The sequence below is a fragment of the Littorina saxatilis genome, linkage group LG5, assembly GCF_037325665.1.
Source record: "Littorina saxatilis isolate snail1 linkage group LG5, US_GU_Lsax_2.0, whole genome shotgun sequence".
NCBI classification, from domain to species: Eukaryota; Metazoa; Mollusca; class Gastropoda; order Littorinimorpha; family Littorinidae; genus Littorina; species Littorina saxatilis.
Genome location: NC_090249.1, coordinates 33,550,185 through 33,573,351, shown reverse-complemented (window position 1 = coordinate 33,573,351; position 23,167 = coordinate 33,550,185). Strand labels below are relative to the sequence as shown.

Genomic DNA, 23,167 nt, shown 5'->3' with positions numbered 1-23,167 from the left:
GAGCAGACACGTTAGAGACAGGTGTGTGTTTTATGTTTTGCTTTGTTTGATATTTGATTCAATCGATCCGTTGTTTTTTTAGCTTGCTTTTGTTGGTTTAAACAGTTTTTGTTATTCAGTTGCATAAATACAAAGCCGTAATTGAAAGTTGTAATTAAGGGAGCACAACAAGATAAACTTATAAAATAATGTGCTCTTAGAAACAAACGAGTATTAACAAAAACGTTTGCTGTCTAATATAAATTTCTGAATCTGATGAAACAGCGCTGTGTTTTCAGCCAAGGACTTGTCACTATTACCGTACACTTTTGCTTTTGTTTTGTTTTGTTGTTGTTGTTCTTTTTTTTTCTCCTAACAAACATCTGTGAAAGTACTGTTTTAGTCAATCTACTGCGTTCTATCCGTTTCTTTGTCCCTACACTTTCCTACTTTTAGTAGCATTTGAACTAACACAGTTAATCAATACATCTGGCCATTGTAGTCTGATATAGATGTTTCTATTATCATGAAACTAAGTTCACTGGGGGTGCTCCCTAGGACAGCTTTTGTTGGTTATTTTCCTTGCTCTGGTAGTCTCTGCGAAGTGGGAATGGAGTTGTATCCTTCCGCTGACTCTGTTCAGCAATTCATTTTCAGATAACACGTGCAACATCCTTTCTTTGAGAATTAAAATCATTAAGTTACCCCTAGATGACCGTTAGATGTTTCAGCAATAGACAATCAAACTGGTATGTTTAAACTTGCATTGACTTGCTCTATTTCAACACGGATATATTTAGTAATTTACACTGAAACTTTACCGCAATATGCTTGAAGAATGTGACGTCAGCGGCCCGTGACGAACGGGTGTCTGTGTTGAGGAATGAATGACACTGTCAAGCGTGTCTTTCAGTTAACAGCCAACAGGACATCAAACACTTTCCGTTTACTTATCACTCTCAGCTTACAAAGGGTGGCTATTATCGTCCGTGAAATTAGCAGATCAAGAGCCTCTGTCGATGGCAAAGTGAGCGGACAATTTGTCTGAAAATGACTTTGTCCTGTTCGTGAGGTAGGAGTGGTTTTTGAATTCTGTCCGACAGGGGCTTTGCACGTACACGTATAACGATAGAATAATGTTCAAATTGTCTTGGCAGAGGTACACTTTTTAATAGCGTAAAATGTTAATTTGTCAAGCAATTACTTGTTAAAAAGAGGCGTTAAAATTCCCAAAAAGTGTGAATTGTATGGATGACTACTACCGAGATTGGGGGATGATGGGGGGCGGGGGTGCCTAAGACGTAGCTGGGAACATGCGTCAGTTGTCATCAGAGCGTGAATCAGAATTATAATGTGTAATTGGAGAGAGAGAGAGAGAGAGACAGAGAGAGAGAGTGAGAGAGAGTGAGAGAGAGTGAGAGAGAGACTCAGACTCAGACTCAGACTCAGACTCAGAACTTTATTACAAAAGGATAAAGGTTTTAGGCAAAGCCTATTCTTCCAACCTGTCCTGTACACAACACATAAAGACAGACGGACATAAAAAATAAAAATTCAATCATATAAAATACAGACATACATTGTATGGAATGCAACACAATGTGCATTTAAGGAATTAAGGGAAAGTCGCCAATCCCGGAACAGTCGGCCAACTTGGAACACCTCAATATGCGATCAACGGGGAACAATTCATGAACAATTGTTTTGCAGAAATGTCTAGTGACATTCCTTGATATTATTCCAGCAAAAAAAAATGACTACCGCGGCAAAACAAAAAAAATAGTACGGTTTTTAAACTTTTCTTCCTTCTTCTTCTTATTTCTACCGTCTACAATTCGTATTATTACTCTTTATCTATATACGTTCACGTAAAATGTTGATTGCTGTGATAAACCTTCATAGATTTGCAATAACTTGAACGGAAAAAAAAGATTTGAAACGTCACGTGTATCCAACAGAAAAACGCGAAATCCATGCAGGTGCCATGCGGCAATGATGGAACACATAAGAGAGGCAAACATGGAACAGTGTTCCAGCTTTGCTGCATTCTGTTCCATCTTACCCTCATCAAACACTGCTGTTTTATTCACGTATTCAATTCTCTTTTCGGTTTTGTTGTGTTTTTCCTTTCTATAAGTTTTATTGAATGATTGATTGATTTGTTTGACAGTATTATGAGACCCGAACGGCGGTGGTTACCAGAAGAAAGGGGCTGCGCTTTGTCGGCAGTGAAAAACGGAGATATGGGTTTGCGTTGCGCATCAAGAGCATAATTATGGTGTTACTGTCACAACTCTTAAAAGTCATTTAGAAGGAAACAAACAAATTTGCAAAAGAAGAAGTAAAGTTCACAGGAAGACCTTCTACATTAACACCAGAGATAGAACAAGAACTAATCAATAGCATTCTTGAAGCTGAAATAAATTTGCCAACGTCACCCCCATCGTTGTTTTGTACACTGTACATGGAGATTCTGGTCATTATGATTGCTTGGTGTCAGCAGCAAATGTAAGCTTACCTTCTGCTGATGTCCTGCAACGCACAACCACAAGCTCGTCGAAGAGATCACCCCCAAAAAACTATCTTCTCCTTACAAGCAAAAGCTGGAGATTTCACTTGCAAAAAGGCGTGCAGGTCAACAAAAAAGAGGAAAGAATGAAGCTACAAAATCTTCTGCTCAGAGAAACAAGAGGGGAATATCTTCTGATCAGACGGAAAAAACGAGAACATTCTCGACGATGCGTTCTATCCCGGGGGAAAGCACTTGGTACTGCTTCATGTGTGGCACCAACTCCCCTTAGAACATGATACAGTGCCAGAGGTGCACACAGTGGGCACACGAGGACAGCGCTGACAGCAGCGGACAAAAGGACTTCAAAATATGTACTTAGCAATTTTTGTGTGTTTGCAAAATCAGTTCTTAAATCTGTTCTTAGTTATTTGCTTTGAGACTTTATGCGTAATGATTTTTACATTTAGTCAATTGGGCAGGTAGCCCTTTTATATCTATTTGTCAACAGAAGAGGGGTCCAAATGAAGCTGCGAAATTTCGTGGTACTGCTTCATGTGTGGCACCAACTCCCCTGAGGATATGTTATAGTGCCAGAAGTGCACACAGTAATCACACGATGACTGCGCTGACAGTAGAAGACAAAGGACATTGCCTGCGAAATCGGCTCTTTGCCTATTTTTTCCTTCTTTTTATTAAAGGTTTTGTTTTTCAGTCCTTTTTAGACCTAGCCCTTATTTATCTTTTTGTTTTACATTGAAGGCTTAAATTGTTATCCGATTTGTTATTTCCTTGGTAAAATTCAAAATATGATGTTGAAAAAAAGACGTTTACATAAAATGGCTTAATCAAAATGTTATGACGTATTTATCTATCTTGTGTGTGTGGCAATGTGTGCTTGTTTGTGTGTGAATGAGAGTGTGTGGGTGTATATGTGTGCGTGGCGGAGAAGCTTTTTAGCATGAATGTCCCAGCAGCCACCATCCTCTGGGTTATGGACTACCTGACAAACAGGCCACAGTATGTTAGGGTGGGGGGGCAATCAGTTTCAGACACAATCTGCACAAACACAGGGGCACCACAAGGCACAGTACTCTCACCTTTTCTTTTTTCTCTCTACACAGCAGATTTCAGAAGTTCTAGTGACTCCTGCCCCATAACCAAGTTTGCTGACGACACTGGACTGACCGGACTGCTGACTGTTGACGACGACTCTGACTACAGGCAGGAGGTAGATAGGTTTGTGGGGTGGTGTGAAAACAACTATTTAGAGCTTAATGTGGGGAAGACAAAGGAAATGATAATGGACAACAGGAGGGGGGAACATGTACACAGGGAGATAGTGATCAAGGGGGAGGTCGTAGAGAAGGTAGAGCAGTATAAGTATTTGGGGGTGATTATAGACAATAAGTTGACATGGAAACCAAACTCTGATGCCCTTGTGAAGAAACTCCACTCTCGCCTGTACTTTTTGAGAAAACTCAGGTCTTTTAACATCAGACAAGAAATCCTTCAGATGTTTTACACTTCAACGTGCAATAGTGTGTTGTACTTTGGCTCCGTGTGTTGGGGTGGCAACATCAACAAGCAAGACAGGGATAGATTAGATAAATTCATCAGGAAAGCAAGTGGGGTGGTTGGGAGGAAGCAGGACAATTTCACATCAACACATGAACGACGACTGACTGACAAGGTACAGAAGATTTTGGCTGACGACTCGCACCCACTCAGACCGGAATTTGACAGTAGACGGACAGACAGGAGCAACAGATTCAGACAACCAACCGCAAGATCCACACGCTACAGAAATTCGTTCATTCCATCTGCAATTCACATCTTCAATTCTCAGGTGGGGCGGTAGATGCTGGTGTTGTCGCTCTGATGCACGGGGTCAGTGTTCTGTATTGTTTCAGTATTGTTGATTTTGTTTTGCATTCTACTCTCTTAGACAATATGTGATAACCGGCAAGGTGCTGACTTTCTTTTGTGCATTGTTGATGGTGAATGCATGTTAATTTATTTTTAATATACTTTCTTATGTGATAACCAATGTGCTATATTTTCTCAGGACAAAGAACAAATGTTTATTTTGAATGTTTTATGTATGTTATTATTACGGACACAAACGCTCAGCAATGTAATTTCTCTTTTAGAGATTAATAAAGTTATTGTATTGTATTGTATTGTATTGTATTGTGTGAGACACATCGGACAGAGCTAGAAAGAGAGTCAGGGTGTGTTTGTATGTGTTCCGAGTTTGACAACACAGTGTTCCACTTTACACACCCATGCGTCCAACCTGGAACAAATGCAGACATTTTTATTATAATCAGTCTGATGAATTGCGTGACTTTTATTTTATTGTATGTGGTTCGTTTATTTACTGATAGAGTCTAGTATGTGACAATATAAAGAACGCTTTGCAATATCCATTTTTTTGGTCTGGTACGGCTGTTTCTCCTTAACTGTTACAGGTTTAGCGACTTTCCCCTACATAAGGAGAACTCAAAAATTACAAAATTACATTGACATACTTTCATTTGGGAATAAAGTTGCTCAGATCAGCTACACATCCGATAACACTAGTACAAAATGTTTAACAAAATAACAATCGAACAAGACATTTCATTCACGAATGATGTGTGAACGTGACTGTCTCTTAAACATTTTCACTGAAGTTGCGAGAGAGAGAGAGAGAGAGAGAGAGAGAGAGAGAGAGAGAGAGAGAGATATTTTAACAATCAAGTGGACACAAACAACGACACAAAAAATCACTTCAGCATGAATCAAGAGCATGAACTGTTTAGAGGGACTTTACTTTTTTGCGGTGATGCACCTTCGACCCAAATGTGATTGTATGTGTTTGACCACTCGACCAGTGTATGTTTAAACACGCATGGCCTCGGCTGGATTTTTCGAGGGTCAGTCGTGTGTGTGTTAATCGCTTCATGTGGCCACAGGAAGTTGAAACCGGTGGATACCTTGGGAAAAAGTTGCCCTACCAAAAACTTCGTTTATTAAACTGTTTGCTTGTCGCAAATCTGTGTGTTTGTGTTCTATGTGAATGTGCACACATCATTTATTTATTATAGCAAACGTCAGTTAGGTGAACGCGTTTTAAATTGATTACTTTAGTTAAATATATGCCCCGTCTAAAAACTAAAAAGGGTAGTAACTTATATCCGGAACTCTGTAGTGGAAGTATCTCTTGAGTCTTTTACAACGGCGGGCTATATTTGAGGTTTGATAGGGACAAACGTTGAAGCTAATGCTCAGTCGGAATTTCAGTAGAGGAACCAATCCCTGATAAAAAAAAATCACGATAGATAGAAACAAGAGAAGAATAAAGCGTATGTCTTAAGGAAAGTGGATTTACTGACTATATTATTTACACAATGAATATCCTTTAAAAGGCAATGGTTATTCCTTTTTTTTCCAAAGAGCTTTCAGCCGTCCGGGGCACAAAAAGAGGTTAAACCATAAAACCGTAATATTTGAAACCCTTTGACAGGTTTCTGTTTGCACGGCAAAATGAATGAGATCCTGACACGCAATATTGACATATTGTTATTGCCCGCGCGGCACGCAAGGCGAAGGTTAAATGCACTGGAAGATACTTTATGTGCACCCATGCAGATAAGAAACTTTTCTTTTTCTTCTTCTTTACCAGTGACAAATGAACTTAACTTGCACCTTCATTGCCTTAGCGGCATATGCGTGTTATAACTTCAGTGCGCCCTGCACCATCACCCTTTTACGTTCCCCTTAAAGACTTCCCCCTTTCAAGACCTTGATTTTTGGATTTTTTTCAGAACTTTTGTAAATTTACTCCTTTTTATATTTAGTCAAGTTTTGACTAAATATTTTAACATAGAGGGGGAATCGAGACGAGGGTCGTGGTGTGTGTGTGTGTGTGTGTGTGTGTGTGTGTGTGTGTGTGTGTGTGTGTGTGTGTGTGTGTGTGTCTGTCTGTCTGTCTGTGTGTCTGTCTGTCTGTCTGTGCGTGTGTGTGTGTGTAGAGCGATTCAGACCAAACTACTGGACCGAACTTTATGAAATTTTACATGAGAGTTCCTGGGAATGATATCCCCAGACGTTTTTTTTCTTTTTTTCGATAAAATACTTTTGATGACATCATATTCGGCTTTTTGTAAAAGTTGAAGCGGCACTGTCACACCCTCATTTTTCCATCAAATTGATTGAAATTTTGGCCCAGCAATCTTCGACGAAGGCCGGACTTCGGTATTGCATTTCAGCTTGGTGGCTTAAAAATTAATTGATCACTTTGGTCATTAAAAATCTGAAAATTGTAATATTTTTTTTATATATATAAAACGATCCAAATTTACGTTCATCTTATTCTACATCATTTTCTGATTCCAAAAACATATAAATATGTTATATTTGGATTAAAAACAAGCTCTGAAAATTAAAAATAAAAAAATTATTATCAAAATTAAATGTCCGAAATCGATTTAAAAACAATTTCATCTTATTCTTTGTCGGTTCCTGATTCCAAAAACATATAGATATGATATGTTTGGATTAAAAACACGCTCAGAAAGTTAAAAACGAAGAGAGGTACAGAAAAGCGTGCTATGCAGCACAGCGAAACCACTACCGCGCTGAACAGGCTCGTCAGTTTCACTCCGTTATGCACAAGCGGCGAACTACGGTCATTGTGAAAAAATGCAGTGCGTTCCGTTTCATTTTGTGAGTTACACAGCTTGACTAAATGTAGTAATTTTGCCTTACGCGACTTGTTTAAAACTCTCTCTAATTTAAAGCCCGGTTTTCTACGATTTTTTTAGGCTGTAATTTCAAAGAAGTTTTGCCCATACAACCTCCCCTCCACCTCACTTTTTCTTATTCCTCCTTCCTTTGTCCTGTTGTTTGTCACAACTTAGGAAGCGCTTACAACATTGACCTTATCACGCAAGGAAAGTTGGTCGTAAATCTGTAACGTTATCTTTTGAAAAGGTAAATCTTCCTCGTCCTGTTTTCTTACTTGTTTCTACAATGAAAAATAAATTTACGACCACACAACGATAGTTGAATATAAATCATCAAATTGTCTCCACCCATTTCAGATTCTCCTATATTATTATTCTGCCCCCCCCCCCCCCCCCCCCGCTTTCTTTTCTGCAAAAAACATAGTTATAACTGCCGAAATAGGGGGGGAGGGGCGGGGGTAGGGTATCGCCATACTCGGCCTAGCCAACTCGCGCAAGAAAGCGAGTGCACTTGGGGGTTTTAGCCCACGATAACACAAGAAGTTTCTTTCTCATGTTGTCTGTTTTCCACTTTTTAGTTTTCTTCTTTAATCATGTTTTCTTTCTTTCTTTCTTTTTGTTTCTTTTTTTGCTGTTGTTGTTTGTTTGTTTGTTGTTGTTTGTTTGTTTGTTTGTTTTCTTTCTTTTTTTATTTCTTTCTTTCTTACTTTCTTACTTTCTTTCTTTCTTTCTTTCTTTTCTTTTTTTCCATCTTTCATAAAATCCAAATCCACAAAATCCGCTGACTGCAAGCGAAGCCCGTGAATCTTCAGCCAAGTATCACAGCTGTCACGTTATCAGATAGGTGACAATGACACCCCGCCCCACTAAACTCGCAATCAATTCCCTCTTAACCTCTCCTTTTTGCACATAATCACTGGTGTCTGGGGATACGGCCACAATTCATTCAGGGTGGGTTTAACCGGGTATCGGGGTAGCTCCCATGCGTCTTCGGGGCTCGGGTGGCGTATCTACCCGGTTGTTACCATGGGGCTTTTGCTAAGTGAAAGCCGATGGCTTCTGCCAAACCAAACACGACTATTGATAATCCTGCCGTCCATTTTGAATGTCCCAGAGAAAGTTTGGACGAATTCATTGCGCATGTGTTGTAACACAGAGTTCAAATTCGCTCCTAATGCTGGAAGTAGTACCTTGACATGTGTATAAGTTCTAGTTTGAGTAGGGACGGGGACCCCCCGCGGGTTAGGGGTAAGAATTTACCCGATGCTCCCCAGCATGTCGTAAGAGGCGACTAACGGATTCTGTTTCTCTTTTTACCCTTGTTAAGTGTTTCTTGTATAGAATATAGTCAATTTTTGTAAAGATTTTAGTCAAGCAGTATGTAAGAAATGTTAAGTCCTTTGTACTGGAAACTTGCATTCTCCCAGTAAGGTAATACATTGTACTACGTTGCAAGGCCCTGGAGCAAATTTTTGATTAGTGCTTTTGTGAACAAGAAACAATTGACAAGTGGCTCTATCCCATCTCCCCCCTTTCCCCGTCGCGATATAACCTTCGTGGTTGAAAACGACGTTAAACACCAAATAAAGAAAGAAAGAAAGAAAGGGACGGGGCTTGAACCAAGGGCGAATTAGCGGCGTCATTTAAAACGAATCTTTAAAGCTAATTTGTCGGTATCTTCAGCCCCAAACAAAAAACAGCCACACCAACTTAACGGCACCAACAAAAAAAGGGACAGAGGGAGGCAAACAGAAACTGGAATACAACATGATTTGTTTGTTTGTTTAACGCCCAGCCGACCACGAAGGGCCATATCAGGGCGGTGCTGCTTTGACATTTAACGTGCGCCACACACAAGACAGAAGTCGCAGCATCATGTCTCGCCCAGTCACATTATTCTGACACCGGACCAACCAGTCCTAGCACTAACCCCATAATGCCAGACGCCAGGCGGAGCAGCCACTAGATTGCCAATTTTAAAGTCTTAGGTATGACCCGGCCGGGGTTCGAACCCACGACCTCCCGATCACAGGGCGGACGCCTTACCACTAGGCCACCGTGCCGGTCTATACAACATGAGCATGAACAAACAAATACAATTAATGTAAAGTACCTTGTAAAACACCCACCGCTCTTGAACACCAATTGCATCCCAAAGTAGGGAGATTGGCGTTTACTGGGTAAAGCGCCCTTTGCCCTGAGCAACAACAGTTCCCAGTTGGAATGGCGATATTTTTACACTGTGCACTTTACAGTATCATATAATTATTTCTTTTTATTTCCTTTTCATCACGACCTGTGCTTCCATCAACATAATTATGTTCAAGCAGCATATCACTGACCACCAACAGACCATGACGATTGTATGTCCACCATGGGTACTTGTATCTAGAGACGGAATTCACAGTCGCTTCCATATGTTTGTGTGGTTACTTATACAGACATTCTACTCTCTCTCTCTCCCGCCCCACCCCCGGTAAATTTGTAATGCATGAAGATAAATGCCGCGGACATCTCTCCTCTTTTCAATCATTGCACAGCCAAGAGAACGTACGTCTTTTGATTTTAGCCTTGCCAAGAGAAAATACTTCACACACACCATCCTTGATGCACATTTCAAACTTACTACTTAAAAAAGAACAATTGGTGACTTCGCTAATACAATTCGTAACGGAGATATGCTCTATAGGTGGTGACAGTTCAGTGGCAGATTGTGTTGTTTTGGAGACTATAAAAATTAAAAATTCTCCATGTTGCTTAAATACCTCATTTCAAAATAAAATAAGGTGTTTAAAACTCTTAATCTCTGAAAAGCTCTGAGCTTGCAAGACTTACTTGAGTTCGAACGTTTACCACCCAAGTTTTTAACGTGCGAAAACCGATACCCTTTTCGTGCTTTTGAAACACTCGAATAGTTTCAATTGGCGTCAAATTCCGATTTCGGCTCTGGCTCTGGCCCGATCGGAATATGGCAAGTCAGACACCCTTGCGACCATTGCAATGAGCTGGTTCAAACGCCGAATGTCTATTGTATAAGTAGCTACTCATTCTGACAGGCGCTATCGTGTTTTTGTCGCTAGAGTGTGGAAGACCTTGAATATTTCTTCGATGGACCGACGGCGTCAAAGAGCTAATGAGGCGTTCACACGGAAAATGTATGTAGATGAGCAGTTGATAACTCATAAAGCGTCCACCTGGTCCGTGATAGCTGTCTGAAGAGCTGTATTACCCAATATTGACGGACTGTGTGATGATATCTTCTGCTATGGTCTGTTGAGACAGTGATATCAAAATCGAGACCGGAGGTCGAGATTTTGATATCACTGTCGAAACAGACCAATAGCAGAAGATATCATCACACAGTCAGTCAATGTTAAATATATATATTGCTAATTCTCTGGACATTTTGTATTTACTGTAAAAAAAATTACAAAAGTATTTGTCTCAGTTTTGGCTGTTCCATATTCCTCCCTCTGATTATTATTTCTTTTTGTTCACTCTTTTCTTGTACTTTTCAGTATTTCAAAATGTCTTTTCTTTCAAAAAGTCTTTAGTCACTTGCTCAACTAAATTCTGGGATCATTACATTTTCATATATATTTGTTTGTTTTTAAATTTAGGTGTTTTTGTTTTTGAAGTGGGGGAGCAATGAAGAGGTCGTCGATATCAGTTTATCAAAACTGATATCGACAGAAATGTCGTCGATATCACTTTTGCACTGAGCTCAGTTTTGCCCAATTGACCAATGGAAATCCACGTAACATATGAAATAGCAATATTACCTGATATACTGCTATCATTGGGCATTTATGGCCGCAATAGACATACATTTGTGACCATGGCCATGGGGCCATTTTATCTGGCTTCGTCCGTCTGTGAATCTTTTCTTCCCATTCTCTGTCTCTGTCTCTCTGACTCTCTGTGTCTGTCTGTCTCTGTCTGTCTGTCTGTCTCTCTCTCTCTCTCTGTCTCTGTCTCTCTCTCTCTCTCTCTCTGTCTCTCTCTCTCTCTCTCTCTCTCTTTTTCTGTTTTGGAGTGGGTGTTCGCTGGGGAAGTTCTCCTTGACCTTTCCTCTCTTTTACTGAACGGGTAAGAAGATGGCTCTCTCTCTCTCTCTCCTTGTTAAATAAAGTTCAATTCAATTCTCTCTCTCTCTCCTTGTGAAAGAAAGTTCAATTCAATTCTCTCTCTCTCTCTCTCTCTCTCTCTCTCTCTCTCTCTCTCTCTCTCTCTCTCTCTCTCTCTCTCTCTCTCTATCTCTCCTTGTTAAATAAAGTTCAATTCAATTCTCTCTCTCTCTCCTTGTGAAAGAAAGTTCAATTCAATTCTCTCTCTCTCTCTCTCTCTCTCTCTCTCTCTCTCTCTCTCTCTCTCTCTCTCTCTCTCTCTCTCTCTCTCTCTCTCTCTCTCTCTGTGCCCGTGATTCCCGAAAATAAACAGGTACTATTACAATAATTTCACTACATACCAAACGAAATCTTGTTTCTTATTACTATTATTGGAAAGGAATGTTTTTATCGGAGATAGAGAGAGAGAGAGAGAGAGAGAGAGAGAGAGAGAGAGAGAGAGAGAGAGAGAGAGAGAGAGCTGTATGAATCGATAAGAAAGGGGGACTAACCCAACAAATCAGGATAGATTCGTCGGGAAGGGAGGTCACAGATATATGCAGAGGTTTTTCGCGAGGCACAGACACCAGGCAGAAGCTATTCTGTTCAGTAAATGATAATCCTATATTACCCGTGCATGTAATAAGAAAAAGTTTAATAGCGCTCTCCCTCTCTGTCTGTCTGTCTCCCTCCCTCTCCCTCCCCCCCTCTCTCTCTCTCTCTCTCTCTCTCTCTCTCTCTCTCTCTCTTTCTTTTGTTACCGTTTAAAATGGTTGTGCAAATACAATGTGCTAGGTTTCGTCTGAGTACTGTTTAAGATCGTTTGTCAAATTTGAGAAATGGTTGCTGTTGCTTTTGTTGGTGCATGGCTGTCAATTGGTTTGTTCGATATAGGAAACTCATTTTGGAGTTCTTTTTGTTATAGTGCCGATATCTGTTGTTCAGCTGCATTTCATTTTTGTTGCGTTTAGTGGGCTCTCCCTGTTCCCTTAACATTCCTTACATGAACGATAGGTAATTCCCTTCAGTGACGTGCATCTCCATGTCTACTGCACATCACCCATCACAGAGTTGACTGTCCCTCTGAGCTGATTTGTTGGGCCAGGCCTGTCACTCTTTGAAGCGTCAAAATTGGCGAATCCCTTCTTTGTCACTAGCATCGCATGATAGAACCCAGCAGACAGTGAGTCTTTATTCTTTCTCAATGATCACAGACAGCAAACTGCGATCACTGCACTAGGTAAGGGAAAGACAGATGAGCTCTGGTAATCCCTTCTTTTCAGTCTGTAAATCCACTGTACAATGGATATATCGCTCGTAGTCGCTTTCATGTGTTTTTTTGCAGCAGGAATTTCTCTTCGCCCTTTTCTTTCTCTCAAAAAGTGAAGCGTATGCCAGCAGCGATAACTGACGATTTTTTTCAGAGACTGTCAATTTGAAACCGTCTTCGTGTACCAAGTGCAGGTGCATTGTAGTACGGTCTACAGTTGTATAAGACATTTTGTAGTTGAGTGCATTTCAAAGTGTAGGTGTGTGTGTGTTTGCAGACAGCCGAGGATAACGCCATAATCCACCTACTTCTGTGTTTTTCAAAGTGCAGATTTCTATTTCTTGTTGTCTAAAAAGATTCTTATGTCAGTGTATTAAAAGTATACGATATTTGTAAGAAAGAGCACAGGTCGGGAGGTGTCAACGGGCTTTTCATCCCTGAAATTGTCGTACACTTTTTTCTCCAGTTAATTATATTGAGACGGTATACCACAAAATGTGTTACAGAGAATAGAACTGATCCTCATAATTTATGTCACAACAGTCTTGCTAAGGACGCCAAGTTATACATGTATCGTTAGAAACGTTCAGCTGGAGGCGTTTGAATTCGTGTGCCTTTAATTTCTATGAATGTAGACCGAAGAATATGATTTTGGAGTTGCAACTGTCACCTTTAAATGATTGGTTTAAACAAAATTTTATTCAGAATTTCTTCGCATGAATAATTGCTTATTTCTTAAAAGTACTACTGATACGTTATACTGATGGAACCCTTGGGAGATAATGTACTTATGGCACGTCAGAAGCTGAACAGTTGTTTGTTGTTACCTTTAGCCTTCATCCCCTCCTTGTCCCCCACACTCATCGACATTGCTCTTGAACTGTGTTAAATGTTGACGCATTCTTGAGGGTACTCATTCTTTGATAGCCGTATGGCACGACCGTTTCCTTGTTTTGCTCTTATTAATCGTCATAGAATTTCTATGTTTCACTTTCATTAATGGTGCCACAAAAATCATGTAGAGCATTCATGAGGGTACTTCTTCTTTGGCGGCCTTAGTTATGGCACGAAATGTTCCTTGTTTGGGTGTTATTATACAATATACATCACTAATTTTGGGGGGCTCACTTTAGTTTATGACATAATAACAAGCGGTTAAAACTTGTAATAATCACCGCCCGCTTTTGTGTTAACTGCTTAAAAGTCTTCCTGGTTACGAGCATTTCCTGATGTTTGAACTTTAATGTCAATGAATGAAAATTGAATTTATGCATTAACATACATCCATTGATTGGTGCTTCTGTGGTCGGTGGGTGTAATGTCAGACTGTGCAAACAAATCAATTAGTCCAGTCTTTCTGACATTTCTATACCCGTACCCTGCTACTGTTTGTTCGCAGTGCCCTCTTGGGCTACCCCCTTTCTGCCAGCCATGTAAAAGTCAGTGAAAGCTGTATTTGATGTTGATAGATACGGCTTTGTGTGCCTTTTCCGCCGATAACCGGGTACTCAACACTGACTGTTGAAAACGGGTGCCGTTAACAGGCAATGCCTTGCCCTACACGCCAGCGCACGCCGCAATTCTATGCTTGTATCCCGATCTTTCTGCCCCGCTTTTTGAATAAAACGTTGTACTTGAATGGCCTACAACGTCTGTCAAACATTAAACAGATATCTCTTTTTCGCTCTTCACACCCAAGCAAAAGTGCTGAGAGTTAACTGCTCTTGTCGTTTGGAACATTTCGTATTGGTGTGGTGCATTGCTCAGAACTGAAGTGTTCTCCCTGGCAGCCATGTCTGTAGTTAGTTTAACTTGATGACAAATAGTTACCGGTGTTGATGGTCTAAACGTCAGTTGCCTAGGATATGATATACTAAATAAAAGTAGACTGTGGCAGTTTTGTGTTATTCACCCTCTCAGAAACACTTTCTAGATTTTAGCTATAGCCTAACCTTTCGGGAGACAGACTTATTGGCTCCAGTTTTGACAACTATTACAGCGATTAAAGCGTGTTGTCGCTTATCATTGCACAAGAAAACTGTGCCAGGTGATTTATAAGGCTGTAAGGCTCGGCCAACGACTCGAGTGGCATTTGGAGAGGAATTTTGGTAGAGACATTTCGTTGCCAGGACAGGATAGCTTTTGGCCTTTTGAAATACACCAAGGAAGTGAAGCATTGTTGGAGTGGTGACTACCGGGCTACCGAGACAGAGGAGGAGAGTTTCTAGGTGTTCATTTTCATACTCTCTACGCTGTGGTGGCGTGAACTTTCTGTTCACCAAGCAGTTAGTGTCTATACCAAATTGCGACCGACACAGGATACCTATCTTGGCTCCAGGATCAAGTCTGTTGGTGTCAGAATCTACGACAGTGACGGCGACAGCAGGTACCCTTGGGGTCGCGGGGATCATTTGTACCCGTGCCAAATCAACGACTTGGTAACACAAGACACTCGTAAAGTCCTCGGAATTAGTTCTATCGAGGAAGAAGCAAAGCTTGGACAGTTTGAAAGTCTATGAACCTGAGTCAGTCAAGTTTACCTGAAAGAATTGTGCCGACAGCAGGAAATGTAGAGACCTGCCTAATTAAGTCGGATTAGGAATGCGATTGCGTGTTGGTTTATGTCGTAGCGGCATAGCGGACTGTTGAGTCTTCTTTCATTCGCCTCAAATATCAAAGAGGCAGAAAAACGAAGACGGCTGAAACTGTGATTCGTAGCTGTCGATCTTTCCGCAGTGAAAACCACAGATTTGTTTCAAGCGAGTGTGAACCATTGCCTTACATTCTATGGGAGTACCCTCTGCTGATAAACGGACAGCCTCGGAGACCAAAGGAACAACAATAACACGGTGGTTTTGCGTTTCTTGAAGTGTGAAAACAATCGTCAGCTTACGCCACCATGGCGTGGGTATGGGCAGAAACCCCGAGAAAGGACGAGTTCGTACATGCTAAGAATAAGGTAAGCTAGAAATCGATTTACATGCACGGCTGTTTGGTCAGTGTGTACCAACAAGGTAGACTATAGAAAGAGGTATAGATTTGTATACTGTCATTAATGTCTTTTCCTATAACCTTCGTGGTTGAAAACGACGTTAAACACCAAATAAAGAAAGAAAGCATTCTTTCCCGTGTGTTCTTGATACTCATACAAGTTTAGTGATTTTGATTCAGGCCAAACAACCTTTCTGCCCTGACCAGTGACGCATTTCCATGATTTGTTTGTTTGAGGCCTAGCTTGCATTTGAAGCGACACTTTACCGATATTGGTTCCTGTCCGTGTTGTTGACAGTTGAAGTATTTGTTTTGTCGCTGCTTTCGTTTCTACGATTGATGAGGTTTGATTCGGTTCTACTGCTTACGTCTGATTTGAATACGAAGGATCTAGGAGCATCGAGTTCCCATACAATTTTTGGTTGTCAAACGTCAACGTTCATGCAGTAAATCAACCCTGCTTGATTAATCAAACGCTCAACACTGAACAGCGATCGAACTTTAAGTCCCGAGTGACTGTTACTCTTTTAAAGGTCAACACCGCCTCAAAAGAGGTTAACCGAACGATGACATCTTTTCCCCCCGCGGGTTAGGGGGAAGAATTTACCCGATGCTCCCCAGCATGTCGTAAGAGGCGACTAACGGATTCTGTTTCTCCTTTTACCCTTGTTAAGTGTTTCTTGTATAGAATATAGTCAATGTTTGTAAAGATTTTAGTCAAGCAGTATGTAAGAAATGTTAAGTCCTTTGTACTGGAAACTTGCATTCTCCCAGTAAGGTCATAAATTGTACTACGTTGCAAGCCCCTGGAGCAATTTTTTGATTAGTGCTTTTGTGAACAAGAAACAATTAACAAGTGGCTCTATCCCATCTCCCCCCTTTCCCCGTCGCGATATAACCTTCGTGGTTGAAAACGACGTTAAACACCAAATAAAGAAAGAAAGATGACATCTTTTCACTAAAACAGCAATACTAACCAGATGGAACACACTCACTGGAAGCAGCCAGGCAGCTGATTTTAGTTATGTGTCCAAGTGGAGGGATTGTCTTATCTTCCGAATCGTTTTAACGAAAAGAACTGCTCCTTTAAATTATTGCAGCGGTCTGCAGGTACACCACTCCCTCTTTTCACCTGTCGTTCTCAGAAGCTGCGCTTGCCCCTGTGTCAAGCGTTTTTGTGCCACTTTCTTTGATCCATTATTGTTGTGCTGTTTGTTTCTTGAGACTTGGTCGAGGGTTCAGCGACGGTGCAGAAACTGAACTTGGAGCACCAGCTGCCATGTGTTTAAGCCGTAGATCACCGCTCGGGGTTTTACTATCTTTTTCAAGTCAGTACGTGTGCTGAATGGTGTACATTTTCAAAGAGAAACGCGTCAATGACTCAATGTGTGATATAATGCAGCCCCTATCATTCAGACTTAAGATTTCAGCACAAAAAGGTGCACGCTTTTAAACATTAATAAGAGAATCGGTGTGCCATTCTCTAAAAGCTTGATTTACCCCTTCAAAGCCGTGAGACTTTGATTTTGCAATGTAATAGACTTCATGGTTCTTGATATCAAAGGGGGTTGCTCTGAACTGTGTAATATTTAAATCAAGATTTCTGGTCGTCGGCTTGAGTTTGATGTGATCTAAAGGAAGAGAAGAGTGTGAATAATTTTTCCCACGACATGTCTAAGTTATACAAAATTAAAGGTCGCGGTTCTTCAAGATTTAAGGTCTTCATAACCCAAAAAGAGGTTCAAACCTAGGACCCAAAATCCAGAGCTAAACAAGTTTCTCACCGTATGGTATCCACAAGAAGGCGTCGATATGTTTGTAATCGATTGTCCGATCGATCAACTCTCTTTTGATCAAGCGCCAGGGACCCCAGATTACATTTATCTGGGGACTCATGATCACTCACAACCTTACTGCATGCACAGTGTCGTGATTCCTAACGCTACATACCCTGACTCCCAACACCAACCTCACCTCAGACAAAAATAATAGCAATTGGAATACTGAGCTATAAAAACATGAACTACAAAAACTTTTAAAACGTAGGATGCAGGAGTTAGTCATAGTGAACACCAAAACTGTGTACACTTGTGGAAGCAGGCAGCGGTAACAGGGACAAAGACTATGAAAGACTTTGGAAATACAGACATTGGAAGCCAGAGGAAACACACCATGGCAGCTTGTATCAAAACATCTAGTTTGATCCGATATCTTGACCTTTCGATCTAAGTAGAGCTGTGTTCTACATTGTACTACGCTACAGGAAAAGGTAGCACGCAATGGAAATTATGACCGACAAATCACTGATTTGGAAGGACCGAGCCGTGGTAGAAATAACGCGCTTAAAATATCAAGCAGTGAAAGAAGAAGAATAATTCCACAATGGGCCCTACCTAACCTGTAGGATTTGTTAAACCCGAAGACTTCTCTTGAATAAAATTAGAGTGGTTTTCCTTTGCACGGCATCCTCTTTTCAAGTTCAGACTGATCATCTTCCGTCTGAGTAGTCTGTGGTCTCTCAACTGGGAACACAATGTACATGCAATGTGACAACAGCGTTTTCTGCCTCCATCACGCCCCAGCATAGACATTCTTTCAAGGAATAATTATGTAATAGATCACTATTATCGCCGAAAAAAGGTCACTGGTTTGACTATGTGCTATCTGATAAGAAACTAAAAGTTTACAAAAGAGGACCTGGTTCTACTTTATCAAAAAGAGCCTTACAGGCTAATATGTATCTAATGAAATCGAGATGGGTGCAAGGCTTAAGAGAACTTTCAGGGCCGGATCTGGGGGGGGAAGGTTCCTGGGTTCCGGAACCCCCCCCCTCCCCTGGCCATCCGATGTACTTCTCAGAGAGAAAAAAAAATGTGGACTTTTTAAGTTCTTCCCCCAAATCCCTTAGTTTATTTGGTCTTCTAAAACTATTTCAAATTATGAACAACATCGATCAAGTCGACAACGGCCTGCCCTCCCCGTTATAAGTCCATCATCCAAGGAATCCCTCAATAATGACTGCAGGACGTGCCTTTTTTGGGGGGCTTTGATCCACTGAACCACTATGGTAAATGAATATCTGAAGTATTTTGTTACTGTTGAAAATGTGTAATTTTTATTCCCAGTTGCAAGGAAAGACCAAAAAATGACCTCACAAATGCAACATTTTCTCGGCTTCTGGGAGGCTTTGCCCCCCAGCGGGGCGTTGCCCCTGTACCCCACCGGGGCCTCGACGGCCCCTGGACCCCTGCCTTCATTTGGAACCTCCCCCCTCAAACGAACTTGGTCCAGCCCTGACTTTTAAGCCCATGTGTAAAAGCACTTATAGCGTTGCTAGGAAAGTGTAATGCGCCGGTTGAATTGTAGATTCTTTCTTGCGTTTTTTCTCTCGTTTGTTTTTGATTGTATATTAACAAAAACTTTTTTTGTAACTTTAAAATTTATTTTTGTTATATTCAAGGTCACAAATGCATTTCGTTGTGCATTCTATATGACACAGAATTCAGTGCAATGCCGTGACAAAGCTTCAGTACACATGTATGTAAAGTTGCACTGATACACCATGAAAAAAATGCCAGCATAGCACACACCCCGTCGTTCGGTCACCACAGCAGATCATGATAAGGCAGTGATCAAAGTCACAGACAGTAGCTTTTTACTTATCTCGTAATCGTTTTGTTGCCTTTTGAAGATGACTGGGGTACAATCCTACTGAGGCATTCTGTGCCATCTGATTCAAACCTGTAGAGACGTTATTTTACTTGTTGTTTTTCGTTATCTCTGCTGATCTTGTGACTACTTGCAAACGTATATCTTTTTAAATGTGTTCACGTTTGGAACTGTAACATAAATTCAGGCAAATACAGCAAGGTCAAATACAGTAAAATATGTATTGTAAGTTAGGGAGTAAGTGAAATAAGTTCCCAGGTAGCTTTGATAAATAGGTGAGGTCAGATCCAAAAACAAAGATCATGATAAGTAAATCTTGTAATCTTTAATTATATTTGGTATAATAATTAACCAAATAAAAATAACTAATCTTTTTTTTTTAAGTTACAAAAAATGTTTTAGGTGAGGTCAAGTTAAATAGGTCACTTCCAGGAGAGTCCACAGGCGAGAGTCCACAGGCGAGAATCCATAGCAATTACAAGTTTAAATATAAAAAAAAATCCAAAAACAAAGAGACTGCCAACGTTCCAAAATTCAGAATAAAAAAACAAGAAAGGTAGGTTGTTGGAACGTTTGTTATTGACAAAACAATACGTTACATTCACAAATATATCGACCCAACGGTCATTAAAGGTGGTCGTCTACATTTTTGCTTTTTTTCAATAATCTTATGGTTAGATTTCGCTAAAAAGTTATGTCAGATGATGAATGAACCCTGGGGAAAAAAGTTATAGAAAAAAAATATATGTAAAAAAAGATTTTATTTTTGGGTAGCGTGACTCACGCTTCCAATATTTTGTTTTCTGTTTGCTGAGAACATGTGCTTTGCCTAAAAAAAATACTGACCAATCAAATTCATGTCACTGTGCTTATAGCCACGCCCAAACAAGTGCAGCAACAGTTTGACACTGGAGCGCTGTCCACGTTTTTTTTAAACGCACGAAATGCACGGGATTTGAGAGGAGTTTTGCGCTTGGCATTTTCCAAATAAGGATATCCTACTATGAGTACTACGCTGGAATACTACAATGAATTTTCAAACGGCTACACTGGCTTCGTCTTTCCTGATCGAAAGGGGGTGTATTGTTGATATTTGTAGATAATAGACTCTGCATTTTAATAGTCAAATGGCGATTTCGGTATAAAAATGTAGACAAGGACCTTTAAGTGAACAGACAAACAAATATTCACACAAAACTTATCTTGATAGTTCTATCAGTTTACGTCCACTCGTCAGGAAGCCGAACGAATGAATTTTTTTTTTTTTTTTTAAGTTTAAATATACATTCCTTCCAGTGTGAACTAGAATGTGCACCACCACAGAACTCTCCGGGATTTAACACGGAATAAGACCATCTCTCCACTTTCACACATACCAAAATTCAACAGGCTTGCCGCTTTCTGTGTAGAGTGGATTTTTTTCTGAATTAATTTAAGTAAACGACACCTATGTCAGTCAATGAATTGAATTCAGCAAAACATACCTCCTGTATACAGGAAATAGCCAGGCTGCAACTTTTTTGTTAACGTCAAAGAGGGAGAATGAACTTGAACCATTACATTTCAAAGCCTGGACAGATATCAGTCTGTTGTAACTAAGCAGAATTGGTGAACGACTTGCATCCTGATTCCATAGATTCCTCTCTGTCTTTTTCCTTTGTGCTAACAAATTCCAGGGTTTCATTTACTAGAGCCATTGGCGCATTAAATCTGAAAATGTCCCATCACAATTCCCTTCAGTGCGTCAAGGGGCGCATTGAGATTACGTATCACTGCGCCACCAAATGTACACTTTACATCGGATTACACACAAAACGCGTAAGCCTACATGCCTCTTTGGCGCTTCTTGCCTTCGATTATGTCCCTTCGGAATTCGGTTGAGGGGGACAAATGTCCCATTGCCTTTTTCTCCCAGGCTAAACCCTGAAATTCAATAAACTCTTGTAAATGCTAAGGTCAAGCTGTTGTAGGTTATATGTAATGGTTGCAGTGGATATGAATACAAGAAACAAATATTCGGAGAATCATTTGCCTTTGCTCCTTCGCTAGTCTGATTTGTTTCCACGAAGTTGATGCACCATTTGACCTTGCAGTTACTGAATTAGGCTAGCTGTGAAGAATGAATTACTTTGTCTTTCGTGCGTACATGTGACTGCATGCAAGGATTAGAAATGCGTGTGTGTGTGTGTGTGTGTGTGTGTGTGTGTGTGTGTGTGTGTGTGTGTGTGTGTGTGTGTGTGTGTGTGTGTGTGTGTGTGTGTGTCGGTCTGCTTTAATCACTCTGTAGATTTAACATTACCCCCTGTTTGTGTCTTCCTTTAACAAGTAGTTCTTATTTTCCTTCCATACTATAACTCCACACATCCCTCCCCCCCCCCCCCCCACTCCTGTCCCCAATTCCACTTCGTTCGTTTTCTTGAGGCAAGACAATACTGTCTGTTTTACTATTCATTGAAAACGTGACCCGGGTTCTCGAAGGTTGTGCACACGTACTCCAGAAACCACCGGTACCCGCAGTTAACTGGATACTTGTTTTAAAATCAACTTATTTGTATGCGTCCATGCGTTCGCGCACCTCGTGTATGTCCGGACAAACATGGCATTTTATCAGCTCCTACCCTTGTGATGGTAACTTCAAGTGTCCAGGGGTCGAACAGTTATCGGCTGATTCTCTGTCGGCTATTCTAGACTTTAGAACTCAGTAGCGATCAAGCTATACAGCACTTTCTAATGTGTGCCTGATAACTATAGCAAATAGTGCTGTTTCGTTGAACTTATTTTGAGTCTGCGAGTCGTGTATCTCGTAGAAGACGAGACACCATGTCGTGGCACTAGTCGAAGGGGTGTAGAAGTGAAGTTACTTTCTGTTCGCCAGGTGAAATATTACTTCACAGAGAACGATTGTGATTGGATGTGTTACTAGCAACGGAACAGGGTGCGAGTCGGGGGGTACTTTAAAAGGGTGGTATGCGTTGTTTGTCTGGACTTGTTAGAATGGTAAAAACGACAGTGGACGGTCGCATGGTGATGGAGTAGGGGCAGTGTGGTTTTGGTGATAGCTTTACTGTTCGATGTTCCCATAAAAATGTAATGTGTGTGTGTGTGTGTGTGTGTCTGTGTGTCTGTGTGTGTGTCTGCGGTGTGTCTGTGTGTGTCTATGTGTGTGTGTGTTTTAAAGACATCAGAGATGAGACAGAAGACTATTACAACCATGTGCAAGACACTAGTAATATCGTGATACAGTACATTCAAACACAATGCAAAACAGTGTGCTCACCAAAAAGGTGACCCCAAGAAGAACTGTTTGTCTGGTATAAAACAGTATCTCTTATCGACTCTGAACAGACTTTATGAAATTTAGGTCTAGGGCAATGGATTTTTCCACCGTAATAATCTTCTTTTGGTGGCTCGGCTCTAAGTAAACATGAGCAGACGACTGCTTTCTAAAAACCTACAAAATTCTTCAGGATATAAAGAATGCGTGTTCACGGAAAGTAAACTGTATTATCGAAAATCTGTATTCGCAGAGTAAAATAGGTGATGCAGGAATTGGTGCACTGACTTATTGAGATGTATACACAAATTATGTGTCAGTGGCAAAGTAGGATTAATCCTACTTATGCCTTTTTCCGCTTCGTTGCCCCTGCTTGACCCCAAGACTCGGTGCCCCTTGGACCGTTACTTGCATAGCTCAGTGTTTGGATTGTAAGCCTACGAATCCGTAGGTTCAGTTCTGCGAGAATCAATCATGCGGGTACGCTCCATTCTGTCCAGCGACTGTACTGTAGCCGAAACAAATATGGCTGATATATGAACACAATTTGATTTAAGAATGTAGGAAACAAAAAAACAAAAACAAAAAAACAAAAAAACAGACAAAACAAACCGATCAGCCTAGAGGTGGCTGATT

General features: G+C 40.7%; 1 protein-coding gene across 3 annotated transcripts in view; it reads left to right on the top strand.

Annotated features, from left to right (window-relative positions):
• Positions 1-23,167, top strand: part of LOC138966931 (uncharacterized) — a 49,984-nt gene that overhangs the window by 7,347 nt on the left and 19,470 nt on the right. For 2 of the 3 annotated variants that reach the window (XM_070339332.1, XM_070339331.1), the window contains exon 1: positions 14,357-15,556. The exons of the other annotated variant lie outside the window; for it this stretch is intronic. In XM_070339332.1, coding sequence (XP_070195433.1) covers positions 15,497-15,556 — 60 coding nt within the window. In that variant the 5' untranslated portion in view covers positions 14,357-15,496. Of the gene's footprint in view, positions 1-14,356; positions 15,557-23,167 lie in introns of those variants that run through there. 3 annotated transcript variants of the gene reach the window in all.